At 39.1% G+C, this 27,446-nt stretch overlaps 4 protein-coding genes across 5 annotated transcripts in view; 2 read left to right on the forward strand and 2 right to left on the reverse strand.

Annotated features, from left to right (window-relative positions):
- The window catches only part of LOC136238363 (PAX-interacting protein 1-like), a 5,976-nt gene extending 678 nt beyond the window's left edge, over nucleotides 1–5,298 (forward strand). The window contains exons 5-22 of one of the 2 annotated variants that reach the window (XM_066028798.1): nucleotides 9–122; nucleotides 574–1,053; nucleotides 1,098–1,196; nucleotides 1,249–1,386; nucleotides 1,622–1,743; nucleotides 1,899–1,981; nucleotides 2,034–2,129; nucleotides 2,187–2,263; nucleotides 2,315–2,361; nucleotides 2,414–2,543; nucleotides 3,775–3,840; nucleotides 4,065–4,164; nucleotides 4,218–4,318; nucleotides 4,373–4,453; nucleotides 4,630–4,683; nucleotides 4,879–4,975; nucleotides 5,031–5,091; nucleotides 5,149–5,298. In XM_066028798.1, the coding sequence (XP_065884870.1) occupies nucleotides 9–122; nucleotides 574–1,053; nucleotides 1,098–1,196; nucleotides 1,249–1,386; nucleotides 1,622–1,743; nucleotides 1,899–1,981; nucleotides 2,034–2,129; nucleotides 2,187–2,263; nucleotides 2,315–2,361; nucleotides 2,414–2,543; nucleotides 3,775–3,840; nucleotides 4,065–4,164; nucleotides 4,218–4,318; nucleotides 4,373–4,453; nucleotides 4,630–4,683; nucleotides 4,879–4,975; nucleotides 5,031–5,091; nucleotides 5,149–5,182 (1,980 nt within the window). In that variant the 3' untranslated portion in view covers nucleotides 5,183–5,298. Of the gene's footprint in view, nucleotides 1–8; nucleotides 123–573; nucleotides 1,054–1,097; nucleotides 1,197–1,248; nucleotides 1,387–1,621; nucleotides 1,744–1,898; nucleotides 1,982–2,033; nucleotides 2,130–2,186; nucleotides 2,264–2,314; nucleotides 2,362–2,413; nucleotides 2,544–3,774; nucleotides 3,841–4,064; nucleotides 4,165–4,217; nucleotides 4,319–4,372; nucleotides 4,454–4,629; nucleotides 4,684–4,878; nucleotides 4,976–5,030; nucleotides 5,092–5,148 lie in introns of those variants that run through there. The other variant, XR_010692939.1, reaches the window with a different exon arrangement.
- LOC136238364 (glucosamine-6-phosphate isomerase 2-like) lies at nucleotides 5,197–6,852 on the reverse strand. Its single transcript, XM_066028799.1, has 5 exons — nucleotides 6,628–6,852; nucleotides 6,300–6,584; nucleotides 6,143–6,248; nucleotides 5,579–5,657; nucleotides 5,197–5,526 (listed from the first exon to the last, which is right to left on the reverse strand). Exons 1-5 carry the CDS (start codon nucleotides 6,749–6,751, stop codon nucleotides 5,296–5,298), a joined length of 825 nt encoding a protein of 274 aa, XP_065884871.1. The 5' UTR covers nucleotides 6,752–6,852; the 3' UTR covers nucleotides 5,197–5,295.
- On the forward strand, nucleotides 6,770–19,649 carry LOC136238361 (sister chromatid cohesion protein PDS5 homolog B-like). The gene is made up of 42 exons (XM_066028795.1): nucleotides 6,770–7,021; nucleotides 7,108–7,314; nucleotides 7,364–7,450; nucleotides 7,505–7,602; nucleotides 7,661–7,787; nucleotides 7,836–7,916; nucleotides 7,971–8,111; nucleotides 8,167–8,282; nucleotides 8,349–8,443; nucleotides 8,494–8,600; nucleotides 8,655–8,693; nucleotides 8,743–8,804; nucleotides 8,858–8,956; nucleotides 9,018–9,131; nucleotides 9,248–9,280; nucleotides 9,347–9,398; nucleotides 9,526–9,568; nucleotides 9,739–9,878; nucleotides 9,943–10,062; nucleotides 11,370–11,462; nucleotides 11,596–11,686; nucleotides 11,802–11,871; nucleotides 14,108–14,228; nucleotides 14,407–14,562; nucleotides 14,614–14,688; nucleotides 14,771–14,907; nucleotides 15,243–15,366; nucleotides 16,594–16,728; nucleotides 16,773–16,842; nucleotides 16,895–17,006; nucleotides 17,113–17,239; nucleotides 17,341–17,388; nucleotides 17,436–17,507; nucleotides 17,753–17,803; nucleotides 17,853–17,971; nucleotides 18,209–18,307; nucleotides 18,406–18,498; nucleotides 18,553–18,621; nucleotides 18,671–18,817; nucleotides 18,982–19,053; nucleotides 19,109–19,337; nucleotides 19,395–19,649. Exons 1-42 carry the CDS (start codon nucleotides 6,929–6,931, stop codon nucleotides 19,425–19,427), a joined length of 4,197 nt encoding a protein of 1,398 aa, XP_065884867.1. The 5' UTR covers nucleotides 6,770–6,928; the 3' UTR covers nucleotides 19,428–19,649.
- LOC136238360 (leucine-rich repeat serine/threonine-protein kinase 2-like) lies at nucleotides 19,545–27,442 on the reverse strand. Its single transcript, XM_066028794.1, has 5 exons — nucleotides 27,375–27,442; nucleotides 26,862–27,306; nucleotides 25,030–25,076; nucleotides 19,859–24,978; nucleotides 19,545–19,808 (listed from the first exon to the last, which is right to left on the reverse strand). The coding sequence occupies exons 2-5, from the start codon at nucleotides 27,304–27,306 to the stop codon at nucleotides 19,703–19,705; spliced, it is 5,718 nt and encodes a 1,905-aa protein (XP_065884866.1). The 5' UTR covers nucleotides 27,375–27,442; the 3' UTR covers nucleotides 19,545–19,702.
- Nucleotides 27,443–27,446: the final 4 nt, after the last annotated feature.

Here is a 27,446-nt window from a genome sequence, read left to right on the forward strand (position 1 = left end):
TCATGTAGTTGTCTCATTCTGACTGTGCCAAGTTGTGGACAATGATAGTACATAATGGAGGAAAATGGCAGAAGAAATTGGACAACAGTGTTACCCATTTGGTGACTTGTAAGACCACTGGGGTAAGATAGCTGTATGTACATGCATCTCTAATATTACAGTCCCTATTTGCAGTATATATCTGCACTTGCCCACACAATTTCTAGGCACTGTTTCTATATTTTATGTACTTAATTATGCGTCTCTATGTAAGCCTTCCCTTGTGAAAGTTTCATGGTAAATAATGTTATGGTATTGTTGTAACAGTGGGTGAATGCTGGTAAACAGCAAGGATAGATAATAGAAGTACTGTATCAATGGTCATATGCATCATAGGTCACATAGTTTTAATTTATACCTCACCGTTAAAAGACTGATCTCTGCTATACTATTATCATTGTTTGAAGGATTGTGTGTTTAATGTTCATGGTGTGTGTGTATGGTGTGTGTGTGTATGGTGTGTGTGTGTCCATGCATACTGTATGTGTGTGAAATTGTGTGTACACATTGATTGTTGTTGTATTGTCATTACAGACACGATACCAGTGTGCTATGGACCATGGTGTTAATGTAGTGAGTCCTGATTGGGTGTTGGATTGTATTGAACAAGATGTCAAATTGTCTGAGACTTCCTACCATCCCTCATTGCTTGAGCCTGCTGAGCCATCACCAGCAAGAGAAGTACAAAATGGACCCAGTTCTCTTGGAAATCATGTAGGCCACATCTCACCAGACAATTCAGTGCCTGTGACACCTGAAGCATCAAAGATAGAGAGTACCATTCCTTGCCCTACTATCACTATCGAGGCTGTAGGTAGTACAGTCACAGCTGCTAGTAGTCATAAATCAATGGATAGTAGTGAATCAATGGGGAGTCATAGTAAATCAATAGAGGGTCAGAGTGGACCATCAAATCAAAGTGGAACTACATCACGGATTCTTCAAGGAATTGTGTTTAGCATCATTGATTACCCAAGATGTGTGGGTGAAGAAGCAATTGAAAAATGGAAGAAGGTAGGTGTGTTCACTCAATGACATCATATTACATCACTGATCAGGTGATCCATAGTCATGGTGGCTTAGTAATTGACAAGTATGATTCAGTTCTCTGTACACACTTGATAGCTCAGCGTATGAATAGTGAAACATGTAGGAAGGTAGGTGACTGTTCTATTAGAGTATTTGAATTCTGTATGTTAATCTGCACAGGCCTTAGCTGATGGCAAGTGCATTAGTTCTGCCTATTGGTTGAATAGTGTACTGACCACTGGAATGATGTGTGCTCCATCTAATGCTCTCCACTTTCCAACTGCTTGTAATAGCAGAGTAGAAAACCCTAACAACTATGTACGTATGTGTGTGCGCATCAGCAATGTGTGCTGATGTCACTGTTTGTGTCTGTGTCACTATGTGTAGTGTGTACTTGTCTGTATAGTGTGTGCTCACATGTATCATACAATGAATGTTGTAATTCATGTCAAATGCATAATTGTATATGCTTATTTTATCCATATTCTACAGTAGGTGTGGTTGTATTGTTTGAGTACATGGTAGTGATTATTGTATTGTCTGTACCTTATAGAGCATTACATTGACTAACTATGTTGGTAATGAGCGTCGCTTGGTCAAGGATATGATCAGATCTACTGGCCTTCCTTACACTGGTTACCTATCCAGACAAACTACTCATCTTATTTGCAAATGGTGTGTGTTGTGTGTGTGTACATGTGTGTGTGTGTGTACACGTGTGTGTGTGTGTGTACACGTGTGTGTGTGTGTGTACATGTGTGTGTACATGTGTGTGTACATGTACATGTGTGTGTTCATTATTCTTTGTACATGCACTTTGTTTTGTATAGTGAAGGAGGTAAAAAATTTGACAAGGCTAAAGAGTGGGGACTAAAGATTGTCAACTCCTCATTCATTGGTGATGTCATATTTAGTAAGTATTAACCAGTACAAGGTGTCCAGATACAAATCTTTACCACCATTAGCTGGCAAACTCCCAGAGCTGTCTTCTAAATACTACATCCTAAATCAGGAGGATGAATTTCTACCCCTCTTACACCCATCAGCATTGTCTATGCTAGGTACTGTAAGAGGTATTTGTAAGAACCATGATGCTATTCTGTCATCTCCACACACAGAGCCTTGGGAAGTGTTTTTGGATGAGTACAATGTTGGGAAGAAGATTCCACTTAAACGAAAGAGAAACAGTGACATGGTACGATGCTCTGTTATATTTAATGCAGACATTTGATTTGTGATGGGACAGGAAAAGTATATGTTTGTTGAGAAGAATGTTTTCACTAAGAAGAGCAGGTATGGTTCATGGATTTATGTGACTGCATTTTGATAGTTGCTCATGTTACAGGGTTACTGATGCAGAGGGTGATGATGCAGAAGTTGGGGAGTCTGGCACTACTGTAGCTCCTTCACTGGTTAAGGAACCTCGCATTGTCTTTACTGGCGTGTCTGGTGCAGCAATGACGAAAATGAAAGAGGTGTGTGTGTGTGTGTGTGTATGTGTCGCGTGCATGTACGAGAGAGTTGTTGTTTCATTGAGTAAGAAATTTATACTCACATTGATCTAGTTTACCCAGCTGTAAATAAGCATCTGGTGTGGAAAGCAGTGTCTAATTGTGCATATATCACGTGATGGGTAAGGGACTGTAGTGCCCACAATGTGACATGGTACAGTCTCCTGTGGGGTACTAATCTTGCCCCCAAAGCACCAAATACCAGCACCCGAGTAATGCACAGGTATCCTGATATTTTTGGGCACGTCTCGCTTTAAATAATTGCAACATGTGTAGTGTACATGTTGCATGTTCATTATGTGACCAGATCTATGAAAACCTGACGCAATCGTGCATTTTTAAAATTCCTGTTTATTAAATATTTAGAATCTACTTAGCCAAGTGGTACCCTCTGGCAAAGTTTCAGCCTCATATACCAATAACTTTAGGAGTTACAACCCTACAAAATTGCAACAGAAAAATCGATTTGTACAGCAAGTATAGAGGAAATAAATTACAGGTGCCTACAAAAACAGTTGTAACTTACCAACAAATTGAGGTACAGAGCTACCATTTTCACCATCGTGTTCGTCATGAACAGGGGAATCAATTACTGGGTAAGTGTTTCCTTTACTCACCCTTCTTCACTGCATACAAAGGCAAAATTTGCAAAGAAAAATCGATCGCATACGATCACTTCGACATGTCGTAAACAAACGCTCATAACTTCCGTATCCTTGGGTCTACTGCAACGAAATAAAGATTTTCCAACTCCTCTTGAGTAGGTGAATAAGATGATATCCAGCATTTTATTGTTGGTCTCTTTCTTCACTAAGAAAGAGGCATTCAAAAAATTTACGGAATTCTTTCAATAATACGCAAGTATTTCACCCATTGTATTCAATGCTTTATACTGTAAATTTAGGCTTGTGCGATTATGTTGGGTTTTCGCAGATCTGGTCACATATGTTTACTGTATATCATCAAATTTCTATATGAAATTAGTATGAGCATCCAATATCATAGAAAATTCACACTAGTCAGTGTATGAATTTTAACACTAGTCAGTATATGAATTTTAATGGGTGGGTTCTTACCACTAAAACATTTTCATGCAAATTTCATGCAAGACTTGTCGTGTATGAAACATTTTTTTATACTGTATAAAAATCCTAGTTGTGATTTTAAATGTGCATTGAGTGTGTTCATGTCGTAGATCATTAACAGACTGGGAGGGGTTGAAGTTGATGCAAAAGATTGTACCCATCTGGTTACATCAAGAGTGAGTCAATGTTGGGGAAGCAAAGGTGGCAATCGATGATGGCTGCAGCTACAATGAAGTTGATATCAATAAATTTTGATGACAGCATTGCCATATGTTATTATTAAATTAATTGACATTAACATCATTGCAGCCTTTCTTGGCTGCCACCTTTGATCTCACAACTCTAAATCCCACTTTTTGATGTGACTGCTGTGCATTGTATGTTTTCATTTTTGTTTCAGCTGACACGTACCATCAAGTTCTTGTGCGCCATTTCTGTGGCAAAGCACATGGTCACAACAGGGTGGATTGTGAGAAGTGGAGATGTTGGGTATTTTGTAGGTAAATCACCAGCGTGTACTGGTGTGTTATAATGGCCTATCTGGTCTTGTTAGATGAAACAGAGTTTGCACTGAAAGATCAGTATGCTGAGACGATCTATGGTTTTAATATTCCTGCATCATTGAAGAAAGCTCAAAGTGAAAAACTATTACAAGTGTGTGTGCGCGAGTGCGTGCATGTGTTCATTTTATGTTCCACACACATGTAGGGACTCACGTTCTACTGCACACCTCAAGTAATTCCTTGCCCCGAGTCTCTAAGAGAAATCATAAAATGTGCTGGTGGAGAGGTATAGTTATAGCCAGTACTGTTCACCTGAGCCACGACAAAAACAGTAATATCAAAGAGGTGAACATGTGTTCACTCCCAATAGCCTAAGCATGTTTTCATGTTGTAAACATGTTCAGGTGAACACAAACATTATTACACTGTGATAAGTTTTTCTTCTTGTATGTACATGTATAGGTAGTGTCTTTACACACACTGCAAACAATGGATGCATCCTGTAAGAAATTGAAGGTAAGTAGTGTACAGTACACTACAAAAAAAGGTAACGTAGTCGTGAGGGCTCACACATGTTCATTGACTCATAAACTGTTGACATAAGTAATGGTTTGCTCCCTTGCAACTTCTTCATTACTTTTTTTTGTGCACAGTACCATATATATATGTCCAATGTGTCTGTGAACCTTTTGAAGTATTATCGTTCTCTAGCATGGTTTAACACTGTACAAGAAGCCACTTGTTGTTTTGACATGTGATGGAGACTTGGACAGTGACGAAGTATCTGTCTTTGATGAAGCTGGAATAGGTGAGACCTGTATAATGCACCCACCACCTAGCTCAGTATTGGTCTTTATTTGCAGCAATTTACAACACTGAATTTGTGATGATGGGAGTTCTGAGACAGAAATTAGAGTATAATTTGTATCCTTGATATGCAATCTTTAATTCTGTGGTATTTTTCCTTGACACATTGTACAGAAACAAGATGAAACCACCTGGAAAAAAATCTTAAGTACAATGGTGTAGTTTATTTTTGATAGTCTTTTGATCACAATTGACTACAATACATTGTACATTGACAAAAATAATCACATTGCCATTTCTAACAATTATGTTTTGTATAAGTTATTTCTTTCTGCTGCTTAATTTGTCGATAGCCTCTTGATGGACATCCATGAGTCCCTTAAAGTATCGTACTGTCTTCACCTTCAGTTCCATGGTTGCTGGATCGTCACACACAAAGATTGCCTTGGGGTGCATCTGGAAAGCTGAAACTGTCCACATATGACTGACCCCCTCCTCAACTGCCTTGTACAATGCGAAAGCTTTGTGGGCTCCAGTTATCAATATCATAACCTATTCCACAAAATACTATTGTCAGGTTATTTTGTCTGTGTCTTATACAAACTTCTCTGGCATCCATAACAGTTCCTACTCCAACCGTTAGTGCTTGTGTGGGTACCTGACTTGTATCACCACCAAAGAACCTAGATACGTACAAACATACGTAACACAAGTCTACCAAGTGTATGCATGTTTGTATTGGTGTGCCAAAACTAGCTACAGTTAATACAGAATATTGACACTGGACACTTATCCACGGTCACATTTGCGTTATATGGTATACATACATTAACACCTCTCTCCAATTAGGACACCAGAACAGTCTCAAAGGATGTACAATAGGGAGGGATGTACTAGGGTTGGGCAATATTTTAATGTATTGCCTAATCAAGTGCTTGCCCCATGTATTTAGCCTTCGCAATATTATTGCATAGGCAGTATATTCGTGCATACTATTGCTAACTATGCTAATTTGGTTAACTTGTTAGCAGAGAAGTTGTGTTTGTAAATTAATTCTCAGTGAAAGCAAGCAATCATGGACTTTTCTAACTATGTGGTTGTGTTTCCAATAATCGCATTAAATGACTCAAATTCAATATTGCCCAACCCTAGGATGTATGCTTCATACCTGGCATTAGCATCAATAGTTTCTTGTGATAAAGCCTTGACTCTTGTCCGGGACACAAGTGATGATCCAGGTTCATTAAATGCAATATGTCCATCAGGACCGATACCTACAAACACACAGCTTTATAAATCACTTGAAAAATTCCTACCATATGTACCTCCAACAAACAGTTCCACACCACCAACTTTTGTAATTTCTTTCTCAAATTGGCTACATTCAGCAAATAAATCTGGAGCATTTCCATCCAGTATGTGCACATTAGCTGGCTCAATGTCAATATGTTTGAAGAAATTGGTCCACATGTAAGTATGGTAGCTCTCTGGATGATCTCGTGGTAGCTTCACATACTCATCCATGTTAAATGTCACCACGTATTTGAAAGACACTTCTCCTTTATGTTGGTACTCTATTAGCTTCTTGTACATACCAAGTGGAGTACCACCTAGCAACAGAAGGTTAATTACAGCAAAAATTACACCTCTTACCAGTTGGTAATCCTAGCACAAATAGCTTATCCGGTCCAGGGTTGAAGGTATTTATTCTATCCTTCACGTAGGTAGCAGCCCACTCGCTCACCTCATCATAGGTGTTTAAGATTACAAGCCTCATTTTTATCGGACAACTTCTGTGCGCTTTATTTGGAATATTTGTTTAGGCGCTCAGCTCGGCGGGAAACTCAACAGCTGGACTCGTGTTAGGAAACTCGCTAACTTGATCCGTTAAGATTAAAATCACGCTAAACTATGAAACTAAATCTTTGTTAGAAGATTTTACGCTGTCACGAGGATGCCGCCTAGTAAGAAACGCGCCCAAAGTGATCTCCCATTGAAGGAGATTACACAAAAACAAAACAAGGAAGAACTTATTAAAAGATTAACGGTAAGAACTCTAATAGAATTTTTAATATTGCATAACAACGTGGTTGTTCTAATGGAGTATATTTATGCATTGTGTTATTCTCATAGGCAAATATCACTGTTTTAATGAACTATGCACAGCCTGATGCTTGTGATGCGCCCCCATCAGAGTTGACAGAGTTTGCATATGACATGGCCCAACCATTTGTGATTACTCATAAAGACAAGGATGTGCGCTTACTGGCTGCATGTGCCATTGCTGAAGTACTTAGGATCTGTGCCCCCAAACCTCCCTATGACGATGAGCAGTTAAAAGTGTGTACACTTGATGTTGTACATGTCGTATGTATGTGTTCTTCAATAGAATGTATTCACTTTGTTTATAAATCAACTTCATGGACTGGACAAGCCCTCATCTGCCTCTTATCAGAGGTGCTTGCAATTGCTAGAGGTATTTGTGTTGTGTTTGTTAAAGTGATAGCTAGCCAAATTATGAATTTTTTAGAGTCTTGCACAAGTACAATCATTTGTTGTGCTGGCCAACATGCCTGATGCCCAAGACCTGATTTTAAGTCTCTTCAAGACCTTCTTCAATCTAGTTAAGTACGTACTCCTTTAAATACGTTACAAACGTACGTGAATGGTTATGTGTACATTATAGTGAGGCTACCTCAGCCAATGTACACAGCTACATGCTGGACTCAATGGTCTCTGTCATTCAATATGGAGAGAACATTCCCCCAGGAATACTGGATGTTTTACTAATAAATATCACCGAATCACATAAGGTAACAAAACAATTTGCACATACCACCTATATAATTTTTTTCCTTTAGGCGTCTGATCCTCACAGTTACAAGTTAGCAGTGAGTGTTATCCAGAGAGCTGGCACTAGCCTTGAACCTTATGTCCAACGGGTAATATTCTTACTGTCTCTTTACAAATAGTAAACATTGATTGTGTGTGTGTAGTTCTTCAATAGTAATTTAGTGATGGGGGAACAGTCTGATAGTGACGTCGCTGAACATGTTTACGAGCTCTTGTTTGAGCTCAATCGTATTGAGCCTTCAGTATTGTTAGCTGTGTTACCTCAACTGGAATATAAACTGAAAGTTAGTTTGTAACAATGGTTGAAAAGATGGAGAATCAAGTTTTTCTTGTTGATAGAGTAATGATGTTGAAGAGAGAGTTAAAGTGACTCAGTTATTGGCCAAAATGTTCACTGATAGAAACTCAGTGCTTGCCAGCCAGAACGTGTCTCTTTGGAATTGCTTCCTTGGAAGGCATGTCAAAGCACACATGCACACATATGCTCTAGTGAAAATTCTTCACTGTCTTTGTAATTCTAGATTTGAGGATATATCTACTGAGATAAGGAAGGAATGTATAAAGTTTGCTAAACACTTTCTAGTTTATCACCCTGTGCAGGCACAAGCAATAGCAGGTATGAAAGGCCACGTTAGCTCCACTGGGCTGACTCTTGTATTTGTGTAGAGCGATTGTGTCAGAGAGCGCTAGACCCTGATGAACAAATCAGACTTGAAGTGGTTAGGACAATTTGTGAAGCTGCAGCTGAGAATCTGAGTTGTATTCCTGATGTGGTAAACAAATTTATTTTGTATATCTTCTGTATGATTTTAATAATAATTCTTTAGCTTACAGATGTTCTGAAAGCCAGAATGAGAGACAAAAAGGTATGTGATGATTAGGCTAGAGAGAGTGATATAATTATTTTAAATCTAGTGGACAGTGAAAAAAGAGGCCCTGACAAGTGTTGCTAGATTGTACAGAAAAATCATGTCCGGGTTAGTAAGCTTGTACGTAATTGGGGCTCAGTTGTAGTTTATATATTCTCTAGGCCCATTGATGTTGTGTCTGGTAAAGAAGATGCTAAGAAGGCATCATGGATGCCTAATAAAATACTTCATGCTTACTATCAGGAATTTCTTGAAGACAAGTTAGGGATATTTGACAAATGAGTAAACTATTATACATGTATGGAATTGTGCTTTGATTAGGATTTGTGCTGAGAAGTGTCTCATCACTTGTTTAGTACCAGTCACATTGGAAGATGAAGAAGTGGTACAGAGATTGCTGTTGATGTTCTCAGCACTGGATGACCATGCTAAAAAGTGAGACCTGTCATTTTTGTAACTGTGCAGTACATGTGTGCACGTGCACATGCATGGATGCGTGCGTGCACATTTGTGTATGTAGGATACACCTATTTGTGTTATTCTTTATTTAGAGCATTTGGAGAGTTACTGAAGACTCAACAAAGGTATGTAGTTGGGGTTTTTACAGAGTACACTTATATATATGTATATTTATGTATTTCTTATCATAGCCTCAGAAATTGTTTAACTGAGATGGTAGACCTGGTTAAGGAAGACCCTGAGGTACTTACACTGTACAGTACGTGTGTGTGTGTGTGTGTGCGCGCACGCGCGCGCGTGCATTTTGCATTTTACTTTTAGGTTGTGCATGCAGACATGTACAGTGGTTGATCTTGTTCCTATGTTGTAGGCTAACAAGATCTCCATCATGAGAAGGGTGATGATGATTGTTAGTAAGTGAACTGCTTATAAACTTGTGCATGCGTGCATATACTTTTTGTATGTGCATTTGTATCTGTATATATGTGTGCATAAATTTACCATGGACTTACTGATGTAGTGACTACTAAAGCTCAGAATGTCACCATCACAGTTATACTGTTTTCTTGTCAACACTGTGTAGGAGTGATGCCAGATACTGTGAAAACACAAACACATTTATCAGAATTTGTCCACCTACTCAAAAAGAAGCCTGAGTTACAGAAGCTCTTATCAACTGCAATTAACCCATCCACCACCAGGCAGGATGTAATAAAAACAAAGGTGTGTCATACGTATATAGACACATTGTTAGCATATCCTTTACTAAACATCACTTCTGTGGCAGGGTGACATCATTTCTAAGGTGGGACCCCGTCATGCTATCATTGATACAGTGAGGACAATATTGGACCGAGCTTGTGCCACCATGACTGATTGCAAGTCTGTCGCTGTTCTTGTGAAGAAGGTGAGCTGTAACACTTGCTATAATTGTGTAGCAAAATGCTTGACTGACTGACTGTCATGCTTAACTCTACCATGTTGTAGTGCTCATGTTACTTCATTATTAAGGCCCTGACTGCCATTAGTTTTAGTCACATTTGTAACAAGATTGGTTGTGATATTATATAAGTAGTTTCACTTAGGATTGGTGTGCATCCCTTCCATGTATATTACATAAGATGTAATGTTCACCATATAAACACAAAACCACCTTCTTTGTAATCTTGTAAATTATTATTCATACAAAGTTTGTCTTATGCAGCAAGCCAGTCGCTCACTATATGTATGTATACTATATATATATATGTAATAGTTATACCACGGGCACAAGTGCTTTGCCTGATATATACGCACAAGCACGAGGGCCGCAGGCCCCCTGAGTGCGTTATACAGGCAAAGCACAAGTGCCCGTGGTATAACTAATATGTTCTACTTTAGCATGTAGACCCACCTAATTGGCAAAATCTTTAGTTGCTGTACCCTTCTGTTATATAGGGAACCAAGTAAGCTGTGATTGTGGGATTGAATTTTGCCAAACAAACTATGATTGTGGGATTCAATTTTAATACATCATACATCAAAGTTTGATTTTAAATATAGCAATTTTAAATATAGCAATTTTAAGAGACTAGTGTTAATTATGTTACTTTAATTGCTACATTTACAAAAGTAAAAAAACAAACTACTGTTGATGTATTAAAATTGAATCACAGGTTGTTTGGCAGAATTCAATCCCACAATCGCAGCTTGCTTGATTCTCTATATAAGAGAAGAGGATAACAGTAAAACATCAAAGAAATCTGATGATTTCTGGATATAGTGTGCACTCCTATTAGGTGTGCAATGTCTCAAGTTAACTGATATATGCACTATCTTGTTATAGCACTGCCTTAACGAGATATACGCTTTGGTAGCAGTGCATATATCTCGTTAACATTTTGAGTCAGTGCAATATGTGATATGTATGCACTGGCTTTCCTTTGATCTGAGGTGTGAAAGTGGTACACACACGCACATATATATATTTATATAATTTTTTGAGGTACAGTGTATGAAATTTTTGTGGATGAAGGATTTTTGTGGTGTAATTTCAAGGATTGATTGTTTTCACTCAGGGAGGGTACCTACTGCATAGCATAAAGTTAATCCTGATAATCATTAATTTTGAGGTTGAAAATTTCATGCACCATGCAAACAACCGCAATTTTGCAAAATTTTTATCCCTCAAACTTTTGCATGTGTACAGTATAATGTTTCACTTATATTGTACAGGTGTCTGAGAGGTTTGCTGCTGTAGATATGGACTTGTCTGAAGATAGTGTAGACCTGGAGGAGGCTGTGTTGAATGGAATACACTTACTAAATGTGTGTAGTGTTTATGTGCGTGTGCACGTGTGTATGTCTGTCAGCACATGTGTATACATGTCAGTGGATAACAACAGTGACACTGTACATATAATAAATGATACTGTGTCAAGAGTGCAATTGTATCTTGTAGTTGTTGTCATCATCTGTACCTGAACATTTCTGTGATGATGAAGTGTTTGAGACATTCATGGGATGGCTGAGACATCCTAACCCTACCATCGGTATGTAGTATATTACACATGCACACACCGTGCAGACACTACACACAGTACTACAACACATTACAAACATGCAATAATTTACCTGTGTCAGTGGCTATTGTGTACTCTCTTGTAGTGGAGATGTGTTTGGAGGTCTTTGTTATGACTGGGGAGGAGATAAAAAATAATCATCCTCAAATTGTCTCGTAAGTATTTCCATATCATGTGGCAGATTTTAAATGATGGCATACTCTTGATGTCCTTTTGATAAAAAATGAAGCAGTACAGAGTACAGGTGTATATGCTATAAGTGGTATACTGTATCTATGGCTCGCAATAATGGCTAGTGCTACAGGCTTAAAATTTTCATTGTTAGATGTCACTTCAGTCCAACAGGTGCCTTACAGTGCATACACTGCACACATACTGTTGTCCTCCAATAATGTCTCTCAGCTTACGGTGCAAGGTGCCAATTTACGGGTAGCATGTTATTGTCAATCGTTTTGAGTGTTACCTATAATGTATGCAATAAAGTGAAAATCATCCATATCTTTTGCACCACACCGAAGTAAACAGATTAGTGATTCACATATATCATTCTCTCTGTGTAGGGCTGCATGTGTAACGGACAGAATATACTAATTAGTAATTAGGATAGGGACACACATTTTGCTGATCACTTATAGCCTCATAAATTTCTGTCAAATTTCCCAGTACATGCTATTTGTTTAACAGTAAATGTACCACTTTAACATGGGTGTTCAAAGGCGCCGCTTCGGTTTAACTCGCATATTCACCAGACAATATCTAGATATTACCCGGGCAATATCATGGAAACGCGCTTTGCTCATGGCTTTGATGCCCAACCATTCAAAGATACGAAATGCTTTGACTCATTTTATTGAGCGACATGGAGCATTTTATTGTGGGTTTTAGTTTACACATTAGGCAAGGCTCAGTGTAGTTGCTAAGTTTAGATGATTTGACAGTAACTAAACTACATTCTAAGATGAATGATCTGTAAAATGATTTGCTTGGGCGATGCATGGATACCTACTGCGCAGGGGGCGATTGAGCAGACCATGAAATAAGACAACTAGCTTATAGTCTTAAGTACTTAACTTAATGTATTAACTTTCTTACTCCCACAAGGTTTAACGTAGTATTAAAAACTTTACACCCCAAAAATCAATCCCACAATTGAAAGTTCCTGGTGTGTGTTGAAGCGTAATGATGTAGGAATAATGTTCTGAGACCTATTTGCCCATGCAATTGAAACCACAATCGATCATCAGATGCTAGTGTATAAAAAAACAAACAGGGTGAGTGCTCTGTAATTCTTTCACCTATCAGGTGGAGTGTGCCCTGAGTGATATCACTTATATCACAACTGTGTCGGGATATTGCTGATATATACACCCTTACCCCTCGGGCCTGTGGCCCTCAGGTTTTGAGTTTCTATATTGATCAGCAAAATCCCTCACAGCCGTGGTATATCTGTTACTTGAACTTTTCACCTATTTTTTTGTAATTCGTTAAGTATGTTGTTATGCACTGCTAAGGTAGTGTAACTTGATGTAATCACTTAATTAACACCCCAAAATGTCTTCTCATTCTATCATGGCTAGGCAGCAGTGCAAAATTTTACCTCACACATTATATTCAATATTGTTCCTTTAGGCAAATTTGTTAGTGATAGCCAATGTAGAAGGGTCTTTATTAGAGATGGATCGATACCACTTTTTACCAATATTTCCGATACGAGTATTTGTACTGAAATTATTTGCCGATACCAATACTATACATTGAAGCCTAGACAAGTTTATTATAGAAATTTCATTGTTGTAATACATAGCTAGCTATTAAAATATCACAGTAATTGATTGATCTCAAGTTTTAAAATATTCATTGTATAACAGCTAGACATGATAAACATCATGGTGGATTACTAATTTCTTGATTTGAAGTAGTTTTCTTGTAAGCTTATTGATAAGGCAATTAATTGCGTGGGCGGCCGATAATTGTACACTGTTTGTTATAGCTTTTCAACCAAGCCAAGTAGTCATAAACTTATTTCTTGAGGAACAACTGCACTACCATTTAATTACAAAGGATTCACGTACTCTAATATATTAGAATACACACGGAGCAATTGCAGCAATACTTGTAAAAGAGTAACAAAGGCTTTGTTTCGCTACTTTGTTAGCTCAACTAAGTTATTAGCTACTGGAAACTTAGCTAGAGATGGTTTAATAAAAGTGGTGAGTGTCTACTGTGGTATCTGTACCTTGTATTACCAATACCGATCCGATACTGGTATCGGTATCGGTCCACCTTTAATTTTTATACCGTGTTATACATGTGTGTGTGCTTAGCGTGGTGACACGTGGCTGATAGATGGTGAAGGAGACATGTATTTGGTGTTCTTTTCTTATATACTAGATGTTTGCAATCTGTGTTGACAAAGTTAGCTGCCCAAGGGACTGTTAAGCAGGGCAAGTATGCTGTCCGTTGCTTCAATGTGGTCTACGATGAGTCCAAGGCTTTTGGACGACTTTACAGTGTAAGATGGCTGTAATGCATGTTGACATAATGTATGTGTACATAAGTACACACACACACACACACACACACACACACACACACACACACACACACACACACACACACACACACACACACACACACACACACACACACACACACACACACATTTTACTAGTATCCACTTTGCATTGCAGTCACTAGTATCTGCATTGAACTACGACAACACTCATTTACTAACAGTACTCACCTCACTTGGTCAGATAGCACTACTTCAACCACAACTGTTTGCTACTAAGCACAAGGCAGTGATGAAGATGTTTGTACTCAAGGATCTGCTAATGGTTGATCGGGTAAGTGACCACTACTTAATGTATGTCTCTGACTATATACATGTTGCGTAGTGTAACAAGGAGTATGATTGTGACGATCAAGAGTGGTGCCCCGATGATGAAGTGTCCAAAGAAACACACTTGAAAGTATGTTTGCACGACATGTGGTACTGTACTCAGCGTGTGTGCGTGCATGCGTGCACTTATTATCCACTCTTACCTCTTACAGGTCAGAGGACACAAGCTAATGGTAAGATGGCTACTTGGAATCACTCATGATCAGGAGCAATATGCCATCCCAGTGTTAAAACTGTTTGACTGTACACTGGCCAATGATGGTGACCTTAATGGAGATAACAATGTCAGGTAGAAGCTGTACTCCAATTTCTGAATGTTGTGTTCTCTGTATTTCATTGGTACAATCTAAGGTTTATCCTCTTGTATATAATGTACCTAATTATTACATGATTCTTGTGAAGCTAGAGATTGTGCAAGCTATATACAGGCTGTATATTCACACCTGTGTTATAAGTCTAGCTGTTCTTGTAAAAGACACACAATTGCATCATACAATATATGAAAATCTTATATTCTGTAACAATCCCCAAATTAACGGTTTGTGTACAGAGTGATCTGTTTAAGACTGAAATGAAAAGGTTTCACTGATGTCTGTTTTTATGGATGTTTTTACACTGTTATAGGTCAGTAGACAGGTCAAGGTTGAGGATGTCAGCTGCCTGTGGTCTGCTGAGACTGGCCAGAGTGAAGAAATATTGTGACCTGATTGACTTGGTGCAGCTGCAGCGACTAGCACTAACTGTACAGGTGTGTGTGTGTGTGTGTGTGTGTGTGTGTGTGTGTGTGTGTGTGTGTGTGTGTGTGTGTGTGTGTGTGTGTGTGTGTGTGTGTGTGTGTGTGTGTGTACAAGTGTGTGTACAAGTGTGTGTGTACAAGTGTGTGTGTACAAGTGTGTGTGTGTGTGTGTGTGTGTGTGTGTGTGTGTGTGTGTGTACAAGTGTGTGTGTGTGTGTGTGTACAAGTGTACAAGTGTGTGTGTACAAGTGTGTGTGTGTGTGTGTGTGTACAAGTGTGTGTGTACAAGTGTGTGTGTACAAGTGTGTGTGTGTGTGTGTGTGTGTGTGTGTGTGTGTGTGTGTGTGTGTGTGTGTGTGTGTGTGTGTGTGTGTGTGTGTGTGTGTGTGTGTGTGTGTGTGGAGTAAGTAATGCAGTACTTTGTATGCTTAGAACTGTCATCATACGAACTTGTACATCTGAACACACCAGAAACACACAAGCCTTGTCTCTTACACAGTGAAACACTGGGTAGCATTACCTTGCAGGAAATTACCATTGTCTTACAGGTGTACCATGTGACCATGCATGTACATACTTGCACACACGTATGTACACATGTACACATGCAAAGCAAAGCCTACGGCAGCCGTACAAAACACAGCTATTGTCACCTAGCAAACCAGTACTGGGATACCTACCTTGTGCAGGAAAATCCTCCTGGGGCAGCCTGCAGGAGGACTATCCAGGTCTCATGGAGAGAGGTCACGGAATCCAAAGTTCCACAATAACCTCAACATCGCTAAGCGAGACAAGGACAGTTGGGCATTTGCATCCCCAGTTAATACCAGGCACCCATTGATGTTACAGCTGGGTGGGCCGCTGTCCCAGTTGACACCAGGTCCCCATTTAAACAGCTGGGTAGACGGGAGCAATGTGAGTAAAGTTTCTTGCTCAAGGAAACAACAACAACACCAACGCGGCGTAACAGAGAATCAAACCTGGGAGCTCTTGATCACCAGGCAGATACCCTAACCACTTGGCTATGTTGCCTCACATGCACACACACACACACACACACACACACACACACACACACACACACACACACACACACACACACACACACACACACACACACACACACACACACACACACACACACACACACACCACATTTGCACAAACTTTTGTATCAGATACTCATATGTTAATATACTAAGAGTTTCTATGTAGGTGTATTTTAAATTTTTCTGGTAGGATTCTTGTCAGGAAGTTCGTCATGTATTCATCACCAAGCTACACAAGGGACTCATCAAACTCCAACTTCCTTTGTACTTCCTAAGTATGTTAGCATTCAGTGGTACAGAGACAAATAAACAGATAAAAACTGAGGTAAAATTTTCACCGCAAAGCATTTAATCTTCCATATTTAACAGGCTAAGGATGTTTTAGTGAGAAATGTTGCTATCAGGAGAACCTATGTCAAGCAGCACTCCAAAGCAAAGGGTATAAATCAAGTTATAACAGAATAGTATGATGGCATATTGTATTTGTACAGAGGTGTTGTTTGCCATACTACCTGAGTACTCACTACCTTATATCATTTACTTTATTGCTCATCATCCTGACTTTCAGCGACTCAACTTCCAGTCTCTGGATGTTTTCAGAGAGTATGTGATAGTGTGTGCTCATATCTGTTTGTATGTCTGTCTGTCTGTGTGTAGTGCTTGCATGTGCACTTGTGTATGTTTGAAGTGTTGCTTCCCTTTTCTGTAGTTGCTTGTGGATGCTGTTGGAGCCAATTGTTCATCAAACTGACAACTTTCCTTTCCTCTCTAAACTCATCCAGAACATCAAGCAGACCAAGGATGCACAGGATGAGGGTGACGAAGAGCAAAACAAGGTGAAATGACACTGCACCCCCCCCCCCCCCCCCCCCACACACACACACACACACACGCATATACACACATATGTCACTATATTATGTTGTTTCTTATACAGAAGCTGTATGCAGTCTGTGACCTAGCACATGAGCTATTACTCTTCAAGGTAACATTCATAAGCTCTAGTTTGTCATGTACTATGCCCACTCACAGCTTGGCCCCATCAAACTGGCACCATTCCCAGGTGAACCCCTGCTGCCAACAAGACTGTACACTGCTTCCAAGGTACGTAATAGTATGTATATATGTGATTTGCATGCAGTAATTGTGTCAATTTTACATTATTGGTTGTTTCACAAATTTTCCACATAAGCTGTACGAGACGTGCTGTATGAGACATGCTGTATTTGCACCTTGCTGCACTCACAAGCTGTACCAGGCTGTAGGAGTACATAGGGACTTTATTGCACACTGTAAATTTCATGTTAATTCTATTACCTGCTTTAGAACCTTTATATTCTGTATTTTAGAACCCTAACCCTAACCAGGCTCTGTATCTACCAGTGGGATATTCAGTTAAGGTAGGCAGAGGCATTATAAAGGAGGTGGTGTTATTGTGTGCTATTGTAGCAAAAGAAGCCAGGAGGAGCTGCTGCTAATCTGGGTATCTCGCCTAAATCCCAACCTGGTAGCGGTAGTGCCAAGAAAAGCCAGCGACAAAAAGATGGCCAAAAGTCAAAACAGAGAAGGTACATATAATGTGGAACCTGTATTGTATGGACACCTTGGGACAATGTAAAATGCTATGAATCAGTTCAAATGAGACCTATACAAGTGTCTGGATTATGCGGGTGTCCTCATTTTTGGGTGTCCACTTTTAAAAAGTTCTGCTGTATATTATCAATTTTTCTTGTATTGTCAGTGGTATCCTTATCGCAGTGTTTGTGTACATTACTTGTACAATAGTTAACTTGTCACTTATGTAGATCAGCTGGCAAACCAAAGGTGCTACTAGAGAAATTGAATAGCACCACTGACCAGCCGGAAGGAACCACCAAGCCAACTGAAGAAGCAACAAATGAGAAGTAATATCTGTATTTTTGTGTGTAGTGGGCAGACTGCATACCGTACTGAATGACCAAATAATAGGAATTGTGTTATGCTGTTGTGTCTATTCCTTTAGCATTGGTAGTGATACTGAAGTTGCTCCAACTGACAAGAAAACAAAGAAAGCAACAGAAGCTGCAAAGAAGACAACAGGAGGTAGGAGGAAAAGGTAAGGAGATATGTGATATACTGCATGTGATTCCTTTGTGCTGCCTTTGTGTAGAAAAGAACAACAGGCCGAGCCTTCCCAAAAGAGGCAAAGAACCTTAAAGGAATTTACTGCAGACAATAGGTAGTTGTTCCTGTTTGTGTTGTGCAATTTATTGCTATACTTAACACAGTTCACTGAAGTCGGTTGATGAGCAGAAAGAAGTTAGTAGTACCACCAGTCAAATTCCTCAACGTGGTCGTAGAAAGAGGAAGCAAGAACAAAATGAAGAAGAGCAAGCAATCTTGTCTGATGATTCACAGTCAACAAAACGAAAGAAGTACAGTGGAAGCTATTAATTATTTTTTGACATTTTTTGCATGCACACACACCCTTTGTGCATTAAATAATTAGCCTCTCAAAAAAAAGGCACCCTAAAATGTGAATATTAGCCATAGGACTCATATTATTTGCCGTCAACTTTTCCTATATTGTATCATGTAGATCAGATGGTGACAGCTCTTTACCAGCTTTGGATTCGGCTTCTGCAGAAATTAGTACATCTCAGAGTCAAGAGTTGAGTTTCAGTATCCTTAATGTTTAGTTGTTTTAGTTGGAGTTCTTTGTCTAGAACTGATAAAACACCATCACAAGATGCCACTGATGGGGCACGCTTGGAGAATGGTTTAACACAGACTCCTGACAGTCAAGAAGAAATCAAGGAGAGTGAAGAAGACATCAAAGAAAGTCAAGAAGAAATCAAAGAAAGTGAAGAAGCCAAGGAGGTTACCAAACCTGGTAGGAAAAATGTAAGACAGGCATCCAAAAAGGACACCAGCAGCACTCAAACTACTGGAAAGGCAAGTGGAATTTCTATTTCACTATTTCGTTTTACTCTACTTGTATTTATCTTGTAGATACAACGAAAACTGAGAAGACAACGAAAATAACTACAACTGAGAAGACAACAAAAACAACTACAACATATTACAATTTATATTGTATACACAATTTTATCAATTTATTCACAGAACAATGTGTATGTACATTATAGAAGACACCAACCCTTTAATAAAATAGTTTTAAATGTGTTTTGTAGAAAAACGATCTGTCTGAGTTGTGTACATAAACATTAAAGGTGTCAAAATAAAATGTATTTTACAAACTTAAAACATGTCTGAAATATATATCAAAAATACATTATAGTGTGCATACATTAAATGGATTAATTTCTAATAGGCTGTAAGACAGCATATTCAGATTTTTCTTCACCGATAATTGGTGCACCATCGTTCTGTTCTAGATCCAAGTCAGCATAGTCAAGAGAATTCCTAAAAAGGAAAAAGTCTAAACACTAGAGTAATACTGTTAGACTACTTACCCCTTTCGTTTCGGTTTCCTACCAGTGGTCGGAACTGTGTGCATTTGTACATAGGAGTCTAAGTCACTATCAGAGTCTTCGGAGTTGTGATTCTCAAATACTACCTCTGGTGTTTCTAACTCCAAAATAGCTTCTGGTTGTTTTGATTTCTGATCAACAAGTTCCTTGTAAGCATCACTGTAGTTGAACACAGACCAACCTCCTTGCTGACTGCTAAAATTTTCAGACATTAACCGTGAATAACGTGGCTTCTCTTTAAATGACATTTCCACGCTAAAATCATCTGATAAGCTCTCACTTGAGGTGCTAGCAAAAAACGAAATCTGGTTAGCAATGTTGGTACCAGCAGTTTGAGATTTAGACACGTTATCTATTCCTGGTTCACTCTGTGAAAACTTACTAGATTCTAAAGATTCAGTGTCACCCTCACTAATGTGAGCTAACCGTGACATCCTTTTCACTTCAGTAGGCATGCCATGTAGAGTAGATGCTCTGGCAACAGGCAAAGTGGCACGTGTTCTGTTTCTGTTGGCGCTGAATGTAGCAGCATGAAACAACTGAGCATTTTCATATGGTGGCAAACGATTAGTACTGATACTAACAGTTCTCATCATTGGTAGTTGTTCTCTCTCACTAAGCTCCTCTATGTTAGACATTAAGTTAGCTTCCAGTGCTTCTAAGATCACCAGGTACAATCCTTCAGTATTGTTAGGTACATCTGAACTTGCTTGTAGTGAAACACAGCCTAATCCAATGCCGCAGCTTAGCACAAAAGTAGACTGAAGGTGACGTTCTTTAGGAATGGCAACTACTGAGCTTGGTGTACTACTAACAAGAGTCGGTGACACACCAGAGGGACACAGTGGCATAAGGAACCTGGCATCACATTTGTGAACCTTCAGCCAGGTCAGCAATTTTGGAGAAGATGCTTTAAAAATCATAACATGTCCAGTGTTTAAACTAGCCCAGACTGTGTCATGAAAAGAAATCAGGTTAAGAACTTTAACATTTTCTTCTGTCGGTAGTGCTTCAGCACAGTCCACGGCAAACAACACTTGTCCCATGACAGGGTCTAACACTACAAGCTCCGAACACTTCCGGAATGATACCCACACATACGTACCACTGCTGGTAGTAGCAATGACAGTGTGAAATATCTGTGCCTTGTGGTAAGAGCTAGCCTCCCACTTCACCATGGTCTCAAGAGGATAGTGATTAACTAGCAATACCTGATTTTGTGTGGAACACACTACACAGTCAATACAGACCTCTAAGTGAGTCATTTGATTGTCACTAATGTTCACTTTTTGTATGGACTCCAGTGGTTTACCTGAAGGACCAAAAGTGTAACATTCAAGGGCACCATTTTCGTACCCAATGTAGACATACTTTCCACTGCATGACAAAGATGATGCCATCGTGTCCAGCTTAATCTCTGTGACCTTTTTCAACTCATGCACAGAATACACTACAATTGCTTTATGCCAGAAACTAACCCAAAGCATATTTTTCACACAGCACATTGCAGGAACAAAAGGAGATTGGATGATTATAGATTTCTTTAGTTTCAAGTCAGGTATTGAGTAGTGTGATATTATGTTAGTGGCTGCATCATCCCACCGACTTTTACAAATAAAAATATCAGTTACTTTTCTCCTAGCAAACCTCCTAGTAGCACATAGGAAGTCATTCGTATCATCTGCCAACTGCCAGTTAGCAATGTACCACAAATGAGGTTGTTTCATGTGTCGGACAATTTCTAAGGCGTATGGTCTTCTTGAGGGATGTGTGTCCCAACCTCTATTGATGAGGGAGCCCATGTAGGCAGCTTCATTAAAAACATACTGTAAGTATGGTCTTACATTTCTGGCCACAGTAGAAGTAAATATACTCCCATACTCAGCACCAAGTATCTTTCCAACTAAGATTTCGTACATGACAAAAGAAAACGCAAAAATATCAACCCTTTCATCGTAAGGAAGCATACATCCATACCCAGACATCTCTGGTGCAGGGTATGTACCAACTAGCCCTTGTTGGTGCCCTAAAAACATAGAATATAGTGCATGAGAAAAGCCACCCAGCTTAACATTAACTTCAGCAGCAGATAAAGTAAATACTAAAATATTTCCCAGGCTAATATCTCGATGGATAATTCTGTGGCTGTGCAAGTGGACCAGTGCTTGGGCAACTTGATGAATAACCCGAAGCTTAACATTCCTAATCATTACCAATTTCTTAGTTTTGATGACATCTTCAAGTGAACAATGTTGAGCCAGAGGAAACACCAAACATATTGGGTCCATTGATACACCCAGGAAGTCCATAAGAAATGGCATCTTATCATAATGGAGGTGTTGTAATACACTGGTCTCAGCAAGTAGGGCTAGTAATGGCGGATCGATGGTTCCCTCCATGTTAATGTATCTTTTGAGGACAGGATGAGGATAAGGCTTGACTGCTACTTCTTTATCATTATACCAACCTTTGTATACCGTCTCTGATGGTATAGGGCTAAGCACTGTGGATTTCTCATACAAATTAAATTGCAATGTTTGTGGTGAAATCAGCCAGTCATCTTCGATATGTTCTGGGGCTAAGTCAGGAGCTATGGCTTGTATTGTGATAGGAGCACCTTCATGATGAGGACACTTTAGTGTACCACCTTTTGAAGCAAACTCCATACAGCGAATTAAGGAAAAAAGATAAGGCTCAGGGTTGCCTTTAGCAACACACAAGTTGCATGGAATAAAATGTTCCATGGCTTCCCAAATCTCAGGATACCAGCCTTTCAACAAGGAGTTTATCTGAAATGAGATAATCCGAAGGAGCCTTAATCCTTTAGTGGTACGGGGAACCATGATCTGAATATGGTCATTGACAACATCTACACAGAACACTAAGTAGTGTGCATTCTCCCAACAAGCAAATCCTGAATCCCAATATTTCCAATCAAGCATTTCTTCATACCAGTGACTGTTTGGTGGGAGACGGGCAATATCTATTTTGGATAAGCCCTGGCAAACTTTTCTTAGGCTGATTAACTGATGACATATAAAACGTGCCCAAAACATAGGAGGTATCACAGGTAACTTTATCCATCGTCTTACCCTATCCTTTTCTGGCAAAGCAATTTGAAATCTTGGTCTTTGCTCCAAGGCTGGCGGTAAGAGTAGTTTCTTATCACTAATGGGAAGAACAAAGCCACTCTTGAATAGAAACCGTACAAAGATTTCAAAAACAGCAGAGATCAAATCTTGATCTTCTACCAGATCCTTGATGGCAAACTCAGGTAAGATAGCATTATCAGTCAACAGTGGGTTTGTAGTGGCAGTTACCAAACGATACAAATAGTTTGCAAGCCATTGTCTACTAATAAAATAGATATCTGCACCTTCAACAGTGGGAAAATGCAGTAAGGTAGCATAGCTCTGTAGAAACTTCACAACATCCGGCAGCTCTTTATCACTTATATCATTTGAGGATGAATTCACAAGTTCTATGAATTCAGCTTTTGAAATCATTTGAGAAATTTTTTCACTTTGTCGTTTGAGATGATTTAAATGAACAATGTCCACTAAGGCTAAATAACTGCCAGGAACTTTGCCTCTAAATACAATTGGTTTAGCTTCAGTAGTGATAAATGTAACAAGCTCAACAACAGAAAACATTCCAGACTTCTGAAGGGAAACAGGCTTGATGCTTACATTGTCCTTGATCTCAATGCCAGAAGCTTTCACTGATTCTTTTATCCTCATATCAACATCTTCTGGGATAAAACTACTGTAGATAGCAGCTATCACAATGGGGTTTGATGGACAGACCACTGTGAGGTAGTGTAGCAATGAAGCAAATATATCTAATGGTTGGTTCTTCGTACAGTCCCATAGGATTAGATACACTGAACTGGGCAGCCTGAAAGTGTTGTGGAGCATTAGAAACTGCTCTACTGATTTCATATTAAGAATCGAGAATTTGCTTGATGAAGATAGCTGTAGGGCAGAGGAAAATTTCACACGAAGCTCATCACTGCATTCAGCTTCAACAGTGATCAGATCAAAGTGTTCAAAATTTTTAAGCGATTCAAATCGCTTGCGTAGAAACAGTAGCATAGGACCTTGCAGGTTTGCAGGAACATTAGCAATTTGTTGTAGACCATCCATACGGAATGATCGTAGGTTAGGCAGGCCACCAAGTTCAGGTGGCATAACATGTATGTTCACATTATAGCTGATGTCCAAATGACGAAGTGTCTGGAGCTTGGTACATGAGCTTGGAACAGTACAAAATGAATTATGACTCAACGTCAGATATTCCAACTTGCTCTCTGCAAAGTAGTCAGGAAAGGACGTTAACTTGTTATGAGAAATATTGAGGTTGATCAATGTAGGTGTAACAGTGCCAATGATTGCTTCTGGTAAATATTCTATCTTGTTCTTTGACAAATCGATTTCCTTAATTGATGGAAGACTGAATAGCTCAGTAGGCACAAACACAACATAGTTGCTGGACATGTGGAGAACTTGTAATTGTGGGAAAGCAGACAGGTTAGCTGGAATGTGTTTTAAACTATTACGTGATAAGAGAAGTTCCATAGGTTGGATCTGCCTTCGCAGTGTTGCCAGCCAGCCCTTGTCGATGCTCTCCAACTCCAAACCTTGCCAATCAACTCTGCCAACTTTTTGTGTCAAATGAGCGTGCAGCAGTAGCTCACCAACAGCTTGCATGTTCTTAGCTCTTAGTGCAACTCTAATAGGAATTGTGAATGGTAATTTCCCACTAGCAAATAGTGGTAGTAAGATGTAACGGAATGTGTGGTAGTGACCAAACTCAGGATTGTTGACAACATTCTTTTCAACTGGGTCAGTCAATAGTTTAATAACTCCAACATTATTTTCAAGTGCAGCTTGGCACAGTTGTAGGTAAGCAGTGACGTGGTTGACGTGTGACGAATTCTTGATACAAGTGGTGAAGTTACATGCACCAGCTCTCAGCAAAGGCAATGCCAGTTTATATTCTCCTAACTTAGATGCCTTCTTCAAACATCTATTCAATACCTTGAGCTCAGTATCAATACCAGTGCTTGATTGGATCGGTTCAGATATCAAAAGATTAATAACCTACAATGAAAAAAGGTAATTCTATCATGGAGATGTCTATTGCTTGCCTACCTCTTGAACATGATCAACATCCTTTACTTCGACATTCTTCTCCAAATCTGTAATTATATCAGACAAAACATGTAGCACAAATTTGATGGGGAAATTGCTACAGGTTGTGAATACACTATAATAACACCAATATATGATTGAGATCACAATGTCAAAAACACAAATTTAATTGTAGCTTTTCTTTAGGACTTTTTATCATTGATTCAAATAGCCCACATTTAATAATTCACCAGAAGTCTAAAAATCACTGAAAAAGAATACACTCATATATATTTTAGATATTTAGGGACAGCATTAATCACTGAGATAATTTCATATGGTTTACTTGGTAATGTGGAGGTTTGGCTTTCTTACCCAAACATATCACCCAAAAACCAGCCTTGCTTTTCTATTGTGACAGTTTGACAGTATTGGCTAAGCATATAAACATCTTCAGAGCAATTCCAAACCCTTCCAACATGTTTCCATAAAATTTTTAAAATATTTTTTTTCACTGTCTGGCCCAAGATGTGCCCTTTCACTAACTACAGCAGCTAGATTGGACGCTCCATGGACTTACCTTTGTCCTTCTTTGTGTCCCATTTCTTTCTCCACTACCACATGGGCATTGATTTGCAATATTTACACGTCTGACTTTAGTGCTTTAATTTCTGTAGTATGATTAGATCGATTTCAGAGGTGTTTCTTGCACTGTTTAATGGGTGGAAGATACCTGACAAAAGGGAAATGGCTACTCTGTGCTTCAATAATCATCAGGGCATACATTCAGTGGCCGAAGTATTCTTTTATAATGGGTCTGGTGCCATTCTTTTTGTTGACGCAGTATAGATCTATTATTATCTTCAACATTTTCTTCGAGCATACACAGTGGCGGATCTAGAAGGGTTTCTGTAGTTTTGACAGAAACGTCCTTTCAGAATTTCACTTTTAAGAGCAATACTGGCTGAGTAAGCCATTCTTCTATTGTAAATAGCTCTATATCATTAACAGACATTTAACTTACAGATGTCTTCTTTTTCATCGCTGAGGCCAACTAGATCAAATCACTTGATAATTTTTTTTCAGGCTCTTGTTTCTGCATGAGTCTATGCTATACTGTATATGAATCCCATTTTAGTTTTATCTGCTTACTTCATCCTCCGATTTGTCACAATATTAGCATTGACAGAATGTTAGACTATTTGAAGCCTTGTGATTGGCTTGTGTAGGCTACTTCTGATAGACCCCAAAGCAAACATTCAGGCACTCAACTTCCACATTCAACCAAACACTGTTGCTATATTAGAATTATCTTAACATCAACATTTTCAAAAAGTGTATAGGTGAATTACCCCCTCTCCCCTATCATCTTATGGAAATGCTGAAAATAATGCATGATCCCTACAAGTATCTAAACTCTTCATTCATCAACAGGAAGCAGACTCATTGCACACACACACACACACTAGTGGAATGCCAGTAGAGTGGGATGCAATACTGGTTAGCACTAAAAAGGTAATAGGAGATGACCTACTCTGTAAGCAAGCAATTAATATTGTCATCCTCCTTTGGCTTCCATGATATTATTAACTAGGGAACTATCATTAAAGATCAACAATAATCCTCTACATGTTTCACTGTACAGCTAAAACCACTTGCATTGTTTTAACCATAAAGCCTTCGGAAAAGTGTGCGCAACCTCATACAAACGTTAAAGGATCAGCTGTTAAACTTAAGGTGAATTTCTCATGTTAAACAAGACCCTTGTCATAATACTAGTTATGACTTCAGTAAATGTTTCAATCAACCAACATGTGTAGTATACATATAGTGTCCCTTATATATCAACTTACCAATAAGTCTCATAGCATGGATGGCTTCTCTGCTGTCACACTCTATGGCTACATCAAGAGGTGAACGGTGCAACCGATCCAGTAGAGACAGTGATGCATTACACTCCATTAGAGCTGTCACACATTCACGATCATCATTCTCAGCAGCAAGGTGCAGTGGTGTGGTTGCCAGTCCAGTCATGGAGCAAATATCAATGTCAAGCCCATCGGCTTCTTGTACTAAGAATCTGATCACTTCAGGTCTGTGCGACATTACAGCGTGGTGCAACGGAGCGTACCCCGTCACAGACGAGGGTGTATTAATTTCACTAGACCCAGAACTACCTCCATCATTTAAATAACTCCTTAGCGCTGACAAATCTCCACTCATACACAGCCTGATCAGTTCACTTAACCCCAAGGATGGTTTCTTTCTAAACGACATGCTGCCCGAGCTATTCTGCATCTATGGGCGCACACGCAAAATAGCAGAATCTTACACAGATCTTAGACACTGTATGGTAGAAAAATCACCTTTTTCAGCTACTCAGGTTACCACCCTGTGACATTTTTGGAGTGAGCACACGTGATTTAAATCTAAAAGGA

The sequence above is a fragment of the Dysidea avara genome, chromosome 11 (genome assembly GCF_963678975.1).
Source record: "Dysidea avara chromosome 11, odDysAvar1.4, whole genome shotgun sequence".
Lineage (NCBI taxonomy): Eukaryota > Metazoa > Porifera > Demospongiae > Dictyoceratida > Dysideidae > Dysidea > Dysidea avara.

Excerpts from the sequence above, each read along its gene's own strand:
- LOC136238364 (XM_066028799.1), bottom strand. The coding sequence starts at position 6,751 with ATGAGGCTTGTAATCTTAAACACCTATGATGAGGTGAGCGAGTGGGCT. Across the intron at positions 6,585-6,627 it reads TGTGCTAGGATTACCAACTG|GTGGTACTCCACTTGGTATG; the intron begins GTAAGAGGTGTA and ends TTCTGTTGCTAG. Across the intron at positions 5,527-5,578 it reads CTGTTATGGATGCCAGAGAA|GTTATGATATTGATAACTGG; the intron begins GTTTGTATAAGA and ends TTTGTGGAATAG.
- LOC136238360 (XM_066028794.1), bottom strand. The coding sequence starts at position 27,306 with ATGCAGAATAGCTCGGGCAGCATGTCGTTTAGAAAGAAACCATCCTTG. Across the intron at positions 25,077-26,861 it reads CCATGCTATGAGACTTATTG|ATTTGGAGAAGAATGTCGAA; the intron begins GTAAGTTGATAT and ends ATATAATTACAG. Across the intron at positions 19,809-19,858 it reads AGGAAACCGAAACGAAAGGG|GAATTCTCTTGACTATGCTG; the intron begins GTAAGTAGTCTA and ends TTTCCTTTTTAG.
- LOC136238361 (XM_066028795.1), top strand. The coding sequence starts at position 6,929 with ATGCCGCCTAGTAAGAAACGCGCCCAAAGTGATCTCCCATTGAAGGAG. Across the intron at positions 8,805-8,857 it reads TACAGAAAAATCATGTCCGG|GCCCATTGATGTTGTGTCTG; the intron begins GTTAGTAAGCTT and ends TATATTCTCTAG. Across the intron at positions 9,281-9,346 it reads TTACTGAAGACTCAACAAAG|CCTCAGAAATTGTTTAACTG; the intron begins GTATGTAGTTGG and ends TTCTTATCATAG.